Source organism: Lytechinus variegatus, chromosome 16 (genome assembly GCF_018143015.1).
Source record: "Lytechinus variegatus isolate NC3 chromosome 16, Lvar_3.0, whole genome shotgun sequence".
NCBI classification, from domain to species: Eukaryota; Metazoa; Echinodermata; class Echinoidea; order Temnopleuroida; family Toxopneustidae; genus Lytechinus; species Lytechinus variegatus.
The window spans coordinates 20,094,090-20,104,350 of NC_054755.1; the positions used below are offsets into that span (position 1 = coordinate 20,094,090).

At 38.5% G+C, this 10,261-nt stretch overlaps 1 protein-coding gene across 1 annotated transcript; it reads right to left on the minus strand.

Annotated features, from left to right (window-relative positions):
- Window positions 1-1,464: 1,464 nt before the first annotated feature.
- On the minus strand, window positions 1,465-8,055 carry LOC121430390. The gene is made up of 4 exons (XM_041627677.1): window positions 7,979-8,055; window positions 6,356-6,609; window positions 3,542-3,635; window positions 1,465-1,995 (listed from the first exon to the last, which is right to left on the minus strand). The coding sequence occupies exons 1-4, from the start codon at window positions 8,046-8,048 to the stop codon at window positions 1,547-1,549; spliced, it is 867 nt and encodes a 288-aa protein (XP_041483611.1). The 5' UTR covers window positions 8,049-8,055; the 3' UTR covers window positions 1,465-1,546.
- Window positions 8,056-10,261: the final 2,206 nt, after the last annotated feature.

Here is a 10,261-nt window from a genome sequence, read left to right on the forward strand (position 1 = left end):
ACGATATTCTGAACAATGTCCCCTTCAAATACCCTGCCCAAGGACGGATTATAAAAGAAAATCTTTTGAATATGTTGCCTGCCGTCTAATTCAATTTGCTCCCTTGTGATAGACATAAATGCGCGTCCCTCCATACATAAAAAAGAAACACTGAAGTCATTAAAAAACTGACTGTAATACATGTAATTACACTAAATAAATTGATGTAATAATTCCATGATAATTTTTTATTCACTCTATAATATGTATATCCGTTTTTACTTTATTATAATTATGTGACATACATTGAATTGCTATGATGTTGAGTTATTTGTTAAACTGCAGGACGCCCTTGTAAAGCAGTCTTATATAATTGAACAGGCCTTCCCTGCAGTATAAGATAAAGAAAACAAACAAATAAATAAAGGTCGATTTTTTTGTGGAAGAAAGTTAATTTGTTAACCAGGACGTTGCTTCAACCCAATCTCCGTGGTTTTCCGGGGGCTATTCATCGCGAAGTAGATAATTATAAATTTTATTGGTAGCTGCCATTGTCATAGCGACAGAAATGTCGCTTACATATATTGATCATGTATTGAAATGAAATGTATGGAATCTGTATCACTCTATTTTACGTCATTAGCATTCTCCCCGTCGAAATTAGCTGAAAGCACTCCAAAGAACTATGTGACAGAAAGAGTCTAGTTTTTTTTTTAGTATATAATCTCTGTGGAGAGAGTGTGTGATGATGTCTTTGTAGTGTGTGTTTGGGTGCGTATTTATGTAAAACATATACAAATTGAGGGCTAGTCAGAGAGGCTCAATTACTTAACTAAAATTGCACGGTTGTAGTTTCCTTTAATTCATTCAGATAGTAAACAAATGATATGAACTCAACAGAATCATACAAAACGTGCTAAAAATCATATTAAAACAAACAAATAACACAGCGCTTTGGATAAAAACCCGCAATATATATCCAGTCATTCTTATTATTTCATGCACTCAATATCTAAATAAGAATAGCAACGAAATATTTTATGTCATCATTACATTTCATTATTACTCTTTCATTATTGTCTACATAGTTACACTCATTAAAAGAAGAAAGGATGAGTCCATTTTTGTTTCATTTCGTTCATCTCACATAACAGACATGCATGTATAACAAATTATGAACATATAGGGCCTACTATTTAGGTATATCACTCAGTATTGTGTCACCGTGTGAAAATCACTGTGAATGATTCCCCCTTTTTATAAAACTGATAAATGAAATGATGCAATCATAGTAGGGAACCTTTATGGCAACATTATCATTATTATTAATCGTGGGGGGCATATTTTCCCGAGGGAAACTTTGGCAAGCTAAAAAAAAGGGTTTTCAATAAAAATGAAGTACATTTCGTCCATGAAAAAATTGTCAAGCAAAAAAAAAGAAAAAAGAAAAGGCCCCCACTTTCATAGTGAGGGGGCACTGTTGTGAGTTAACGGCATTTTTACTTTACAAATTTTTATCATGCCCTTATCTCCCTGGATCCACCAGTGGTTCATTCCTTCACCCTAGTCAAGAAATACGCCAAAACATTTCATATGTATTACATTCCGAGTCATCCTCTAAATAGTCCATACTCCCTGCATCCCCTAGATAGCACTTCTGATTGGCTGCCGAATGGGAGAACACGTGACATCCGTCCGCTGAAGCGCACTTCACCGCGCAGCGTAAAGGAGTACGTGTAGCGCCAACCGTCCCTATCAATACGACGTTAGAAATAGATCGACCAGCGCCAGTTAAGACGAATGAAGACATTCGATTTCTAGGGGTTGTGGCAGTTGATGTCATGGTGCTAGATGTTGATGACGTTGTAGATGACTTGGTTGTATATTGTCTAGTAGTTGTAGAAGGTTCTGTTGAAGCTGTAGCCACTGTGGTCGTTATTGGGATGACCGATGTTGATGTAGGGGTCGATTGCTGGTTTGTGGTTATAGTTTCAGTGACAACAGTTGTAGATATATCTGAAATAAAGTAAAAGGAGATTTATGACAAAAAATAAGTATCGGGGCTCATCAATGTATTCATATAGTCAGGGCTGGTGGCAGGGTATTTTGATAGGTGGGGCAAGGCGATCCATTTTACTCAATTTAATCACCGGGTCCGGTAAGACGTGGGTAGTATCGAGCGTAATCAATATAGAGAATACATTACACAACTTAGGCCTATCGGTTTATGCGCTTCTTTCTCCCCCCCCCCCCTCTTTATTCTATTATTTGCTACTCTTCCTGTTTCAGTCGCTACACAGGGAGGCGCTTAGCTCCAGGCTCCAGCCCCTCATGAGGTAGTCTGCAGGCACAGACCCTGATTGAAACTTTGATCATTGTGTTTGATCAGTGTGTCTCCACACAAAGACTAGCACTCATAAAAATTGCTGTTTCGATTCAGCGAGAGGGCCTTCAGTACTAAAGGCATGAGTAGGCTGCAATTCAGACCCTTTACTCGAGTGAAAGGTTTGCGCAGCAGACTACTCACGAGGCGCCATGCAGTCATAATCTGTATCAATACCTTTTTTTCACGCTTCTGAAAACTGGTCATTTTGACACAGCAAAGAGGATATTGGGCCCTTCAGCAAAGGCATGCTTATCTACATTGCTCTTTTATTTTTCATCCAAACGAACTAAAATTCATTATTGATACCAACGTATACACGAGTTTATTTTTCAAAGGAATAAAGTGTACGTGTGTGTGTGTGTGGGTAGGTGCGTCTATGCGTCTATGTGTATGACTGTGTAGGTGTATGTGAGGGTGTATGTGTGTATGTGAGGGTGTGTGTATGTGTGTTTTGGGGAGGGATAATGAAGTTTTCCTTTCGGATGGGTGATTCTTTGGGATGTTTTTTTTTTACTCGTCGATTTCTTTTTTTGATTTGCTTTGTTTTTGATGAGTGCAAGCCAAGTAATCTCATATAGTTTTAAATCATTGTTGAATATTTGATACATGAAAGGAAAAGTGTTAGGCATATTATATGTATTTTTTAAGGGGATCCTAGTGTCAGTATATCTATTTGTTTATTGGTTTGTTTTGGATTTGGGTCTCCTTTGTTCTTTCTTTGTATTCCATGTATAAATCGCCCTCCACAAATGTGCAAGGGAAGCGGGGGGGGGGGGGGGGGAGGAGTGGTGTTTCAACCATTTTTATAACTGATTTCATTGTTTCTCCTTTAAGTTATATATGATTTATGCTTGTATTAAGTTAGTGAAAAAAGTCAAAATATGAAATGTAAAATATTATATTATGTGTTTTGAAATGTTAAATTGAAATGTTATATTTTGTTCATGGAATCAGAACAAAACAGTATGGGAAAAAAAAGTGTGAGGGTGGGTGTGTAAGAAAGTTAATATCATACAATATACTCGTCCATATCCCTTTTACACACAAAGTGGGGCGAGTGTGTGAGGAAGAGTCGATATGTAAAATAGTTGGTTAGTGTGTGTGGAAGAGAGGTGTGTGGGTGAGTGTGTGAGGGTGGGTGTGTAAGAGAAGGTTAATATCATACAATATATTCACCCATATCCCTTTCACACAAGAACGTATGCTGCAAGGCGCAATCCTCATTCCGAAGCACCGATCCATAGCCGATGACTACGCATCCATTACCGTCCTGAAATTATGAACACAAAATTCTCATATCTTATCTTTGTAAGTTTCCTTGATTTATTTAGCTTTTACTCAAAATATACACAACAAAAAAGTAAGTCCCCCCGAAATCAAATTGCTGTAACTTTTGAACAGAATAATTTTTGAATATGAAATTTCGGAGGTGATTTTTTACACTCATTAAGCAACTCCTGGGAAAAAGGGGGATTGACCGGTTGAGTCATGCATGAGTAATCAAAGACTGAATAAAAAATGACAATTGTTGAAAGTCACAAGAGTCGTTTTTCAGATTGTGTAAATACAAAGTTGGGCAAAGGTTGTTTTGGGGTGAATTTTATGGTGTTAATGCTGTTTTACTATACATCATTTAGCCGCATCACACAAAATTTCGATATCGTATGTTTATGGTTGGATGAGAACAATGTTTTGTGACGTACCATCATTGGGGTTTTTGGCAGTATCCCCACAGTTTTTGAAAAAAATGTTAAAATTGTAAAATGTTGCTGGCTCCCCCAATTACTCGGCCCTTTTTAAAATCAGGGGGGTGTTTCACAAAGATTTAAGTATGACTTAGAGTCACACTTAAATGTCTAGTTGCGCGCAGTATAAAAGGCATGGCAGCATTGGTCAAAATCATGCCAAGAGGACGCGCACTACTGCGTATTGATCAATAAGATTGCGCGTTGTATATCATGTACGCGTCGACATTTAAGTGCGACTTAAGTCATACTTAAATCTTTGTGAAACATCCCCCTGGATCCACCACTGATTTATTCATAAATTCAACTGATCCTGATTAATTATTAGGAAAACAATGCATTTATGCAGTATAAAGATTATTCATTCCCAAGTTTTCGAATGTGCTCGCTCAACCATGAAAATGTAAAAAGTTCAGAAGGGGTGTGGTGATAAAACTGATAGATGATAAAAACAATGGCAATTCAGTGACATATGAAACCGAATTTGCCCCCATTATTTACTTAATAACCCCTCAAAATGAGTCTGTGACCGTTGAAAATGCCTCTTTTCCCACTTTGATGCATGCTCACTCATCCATGAATAAACATATCGATTTCATTTTTGCACAGAATTCTGCCCATAGGTTGATAAACATAACTGCCAAATGACATTGCTAAAGACAGCCTTGAAAAAAAAGTTCCACCATATTGAATGAGGGGTCATGCACTTATTCTAAAACATACATGTATGTGCCAAGCGTAGAGTAAACATTCTCTATGAGAGAGAAATTCAACATTTTAACTAAAATGAAATGAGGGTTTGTTTCATGGACGGTTTTTGTTACTTCTGCCAACAATTTCTTCATTAAGAGTTCGCACATGGCTTTAGATTAACACTATCCAAAAGGCGTGTACACCAAAATAATCATTCGATACAGCACAGAGTGGGGCTAAGGCCTTAAAATTTCTTCTCATTTGCATAATTTTCGAATATTGTGCGCTCTCTAAAGCATTAGACATCGGGATTTTCATAAAAATCAAATCAAATGAACTATGCAAGGAGGTTTGTGACAGATATCCATAGTTAGCAATTGCATTTTCCAATAACGTAAAAAAAGAGCTAATCACATTCCACATGTTCATTAAAGCGTGAATGTTTAATCAAACGCATTTGAATCATTGAAGGATATTAATTGGTCATGAACATAACCATAACGTTATCAAAATGAAACAATACTTGCCTATGATATTTGAAATTCGTATTTCTGCTTTCATTAAATGTTCATGGATCTGTGAAACGATGAATATATTTAAAGACACTCTTCCCAAAACTAACTGTCATCATATTCGATCATTTTTATCGATAGAAAATTATGTTAAAAAAAACAATTATAGCAAATTTTAACTTGTGTTTATTCAACCGTGCAATTTAGCGGGAAAAAAAATTGTTTCGTCTATTAGAAAGTACCTTTTACAAGCCTTCTGACTATTTTTCATGATGAGAATGTGGAATTCGTTCCAATCAAGTGGAATCAAAATCATGATATTTGGCTCGTGACTTTTGAAAAGTGAGAATTTTGCCTTCTGGCGGTGCTCACTGAAGCATGACATTAAATACGTCCATAACATTTAATCATAGGGTAGCTTATAAAATTACCTACACGCTCATGTAAAAATATATTAAAAACTCGCGTTGGTTCGGTAATTACGGATGCTTGTTTAAGGGGGGGACTTAAAATCGGATGTAACATGAGAAAATTATGACATTTTAAAATGTTCGCTTATTTTTCACAAAAAGTGAGATGCTTAGTGTGTTTTTTTATTGTTTGAATAATACACTATTTCAGTTTTTACAGATTTGACAATAAGGACGAATTTCACTAAACCATATACTGTAAAACAATGCTAATTCCACATGTACATGAAGGCCAGAATTAATCGTTGTTTCACTTGTCAATGAGGAGAAAAACTAGAATATTTAATATTTTATATAATAAAATGAAGAAGTAGTGAGTGGATGACGTCATAAGTCTCCTCATTTGCATAATGATCAGGATGTGCATATTACTGGGGGTGTTTTTATTCAAGCGACGCTTTAAAATGCCATAGCTTTCTTATTTTACATCCGATGAAATTTTCAGTGTTACAGTTGTTGGATTTTTCTTTTTTATTCAAATCAACTTTTTGTTGGGGTGAACTTATCCTTTGAATTACTTCAATGGTCAATACAAATTTTCATCCATGACAAAAGTGGTGGTGACGTTACCGAAGGTAAGCCTATTGACGCATTGGTAGCCCTTACAGCAAGCGCTGAAGTCACACCGCTCAACGAACTGTAGAAGTTATAGACTGCGTCAAGCTCCGACTGAGAGGCGAACGCTGCGAGATGTTGACCGGGGTTGACCGGAGGGTTGGCCGCAGGGATGAGCGGACACTCCGTCTCAGCTTCGTATGCCGTTTTCATCACAGCCTGGTGAGAGTAGCAAGACCCTTCGATCTCGTGCATACCAGTGTCACAACCTGTTAAAGAAATGGGTATCTAATCGGGTTGATTATTTTCCCCGAGGTTCAGGGGCTGCTCAAGAATATTTTAGAACGGGATGGCAAGACCAGGCGCGGGTCCACGGGGGGGGGGCTTGCCTCCTCTCTCAAAAAAGAGGGAGGAAGCGGGGGGAAGGAAGAGAAGAAAAGCGAGAGGAAAAGGGGGAACGAAGAGAGGAAAAAACAGCGAGAAAAAATGGAAAAGGAAAAGAAGGGAAAGAGGGGAAAGAAAGGGGAAAAAGAGAGATAAAGAGGAGGGAAGAAGAGAAGCAAGTGGAACGCCTCTGGCCATGCTGGCCGTCTCGCCTGCAATACGCAATTCGATATAGCAGCAATGCTAGTGCTTCCTTTGAAAAACAGCTAATGAATAATTATTCACAGCTAGAAGACAACAATTTTATGATAATAAAATATTATGTCCATTGACCCAAAATGACCTTTGACCAAACAATCATTCATACTTGATTACCCTTTAGTCGAGGTTTCATGAGCAAGTACCATAAACTTATGATGCCAATTCAACACATACTCCCAACACGGCCATGCAGAGTTCATTGACCTTTAAATGACCTTTGATTTTGGCCATGTTCCTGAAACGCACACAGGGTATTCAGGGATACATTGCTGCTCAATGTCCAAGTTTCATGAAGTAAATCCATAGACTTTTAAAGTTATGATGAAATTCCACAAATACCCCCGACATTACCAAAGCTTTCTGACCCTAAATGACATTCGACCTTGGTCATGTGACCTGAAACTCGCGCATGATGTTCAAGGATATACTCGATTGCTCTTATGCCCAAGTTTCATGAACTAGATTCATAAAATGTCAAAGTTATGATGACAATTCCTCAGATATCCCCAATATGGCCAAAGTTCATTGACCCTGAGTGCATGACCTTTGACCTTGGTCATGTGACCTGAAACTCGCGCATGATATTCAGGAATACATGGTTGCTCTTATGTCCATGTTTCATGAACTAGATTCATAAACCTTTTAAGTTATGATTACAATTCCTCAAATAACCCCAACAAAAGTTTGTTGACCCTAAGTGATGTAATGTAAAAGAACGACCTTTTCATGGTTTTGTGGGAATCCCCCCCACACACACACACACATTTTAAATATCGACAAGTTTTGGAACATCGCATAATCAACATTTTTCCAGTTGCTGAAGACGAGAATTAGGAGTAGGAGAGTGAGGAGGAGAAGGAAGAGACGGTTCGGGATGAGGGAGTATAGAGTGAAAAATCGGAGCACTGTGCGTGCCGAGAAAAGTGGGGATATTTTTAAAAGCATAAATTCAAACCATCAGTATGTATAAGAAAGTTATATGGCGATACTTACCTCCACTAGCTGAGCGGAACAGCATGACACAAATTACCATGACAACTTGAATTTCAGGTAAATACCCCATCTCATCCAATGTACCTTTAATGTATATCCACTGTGCATCTAGCGACCATCTAGAGCAGACGATTTGTATGTTGTTTGAAATCTCACTATGCTGCACTATACTTTCATTTCATATGCAGAATAGAGGACCGAGTTGGCAGAAATACTTTTTTTTAATTAGCTCGAACGTTCGTCTCCAATTATCCACGTTCTTTTTAGACTTTATACAGACGAAGCATTTCGATCACTGTCGTATGGAAGAGGGTTTGCCCCCTCCCCCGAGGCGTATGAGCTTTGTAAATGAGTGTCGACATGGATAAATTCCTCAAAAAGCTGTGAGCAGCGGAATCGGTATTCTATAGCCGGGGTTAATCTGAGCGAAATATAATTTGTTTTTTTTGTGTGTTTTTTATTGTTTGACTTATACAATATTTCATTTTTTTACAGATTTGACAATGAGAACCAACTTGACTGAACCAAATAGTATAAACAATACTATTTCCACAGGAGGAATTAATCGTTGCTTCACTACTTGGCAACGAGGAGAAAATTAAAATACTTCATATTTCATATAATAAAATACAAATGAAATAATGAGTGGATGATGTCATCAGTTTCCTCATTTTCATACTGACCAGGAAGTTCATAACTGTTTTTTTTTAAATCAAGCGAAACTTTAAAACGTCATAACTTTCTTTTTTTACACCCGATTTTGGTGAACTTTTCAATGCTATGTTTGTTGGATTTTTCTCTTTTTATTCAAATCAACTTTTTGTTGGGGTGGACTTGTCCCGTTTTAAAGACGTTCCACAGATATGCTTGTGTGCATCCCGGGGGGGGGGGCACTCAGTATATAATGCATAGTGGGTATGTGCCGCGGAGGGTACCCCCATTTTCACACTCAAATTTCCGTTCCAAGGCATAGCATTTTTGTCTTATTGAGAAAAAGAACAAAAAAAAAGCCGCTCCAAAGCATAGCATTTTCTTCTTATCGAGAAAAAAGAAGAAAGAAATCCGCTTCACAGCTTTGCATATTTTGCGTTACGCCGTTCCGGCGCATTGATCTGCCACAATGAGCTGCAATTTTGGTGAAAAGCGGCCAGAGAGCACTGTCCGACCATCGCCTCTGCGCGATCGAGCGCACCCGGCGGCTGTGCTGCCGATCGTACACGCATGCCCGTTCCATAGGGATGCATACGCACTCACACGCCGGCGATCCGTTCCAAGGACCCCCGTTTTCACAAACTTTTGTAGTTCCGAAACCCGTTCCGAGGACCCTCCTTTTTAGCCCGCTCCAAGGCCCCCGTGTCTTGCCCGCGGCATGCACCCCCACCACTTTTTGGTCGAGTGCCCCCCCCAGAGGCGTCGATTATGGGGGGGGGAGGAAGGGGCCGGGGGCGATCGCCCCACCAATGAAAATATTGGGGGGCAAACATTGCCCCCCCCCCATAATTCCGCATGTGCTAAAAATAAAGTAAGATTGTAATGTTACACAGAAATCAGCAAGCGAGATTGAGATACACAACTCGTTCTTCGTCTAAAATCGTGCTCAAATTGTCCACATTTCAGATTGGAATATCGAAAAATTTCAGCTAGCGCTTCGCGCTCGCATCATTTCTGTAACAAAAACCCATACTTTCCATGATTAAATAGGTGAATATGGTCCCGTTTTCAGTTCTAAACCTCAAAAGAACTCCCACTTCGATTTGCAATAATCTTTTGTTGGATATATATATCTTGTTCTTTATTAAAAACGTCCATTAAACTCAATTTTTTCAGATCGAAATATCAAAATTTTCAGCTCGCGCTTCGCGCTCGCATTAATCTGCTGGTGAGGTGTGTGTGTGAGTTTTTTGTTTTTTTTTTGCGTGATCGAGCGCCTTAATTTGGAAAATTGATTCATGATTTTGCCCCCCCCCCAATCTGAAAAATGGATCGACGTCCCTGCCCCCCCTCCCCGTGTGCATCATGACCTGCGCATGTAGTATTCTAAGTGATTAATCAGCTATAGATATGAGCTGATTTTTTCTCCGAATAATTCCATGGACCATTTTTTTTTAAATACCTCTACAATTTCAAAATACTTTACTCTGCATTGCTGCAAAGTTTGACGAATATGACCCCGAGTTTGAATAAATGGAATTTTTCCTCACATAGGCCTACATGCAAAGCATCATGTTTTTGATGTTGTAAAAAGTGCAATTGCTCTAATTACGATAGTTTGAAAAATGAGCA

What these genes read in the sequence shown, in the direction of transcription:
- LOC121430390 (XM_041627677.1), bottom strand. Translation starts at nt 8,048, where the DNA reads ATGGGGTATTTACCTGAAATTCAAGTTGTCATGGTAATTTGTGTCATG. An exon ending in GTTCCGCTCAGCTAGTGGAG is followed by an intron (nt 6,610 to 7,978) that starts GTAAGTATCGCC and finishes TTTCTTTAACAG; the next exon opens with GTTGTGACACTGGTATGCAC. An exon ending in CTTGTGTGAAAGGGATATGG is followed by an intron (nt 1,996 to 3,541) that starts GTGAATATATTG and finishes ACTTTATTTCAG; the next exon opens with ATATATCTACAACTGTTGTC.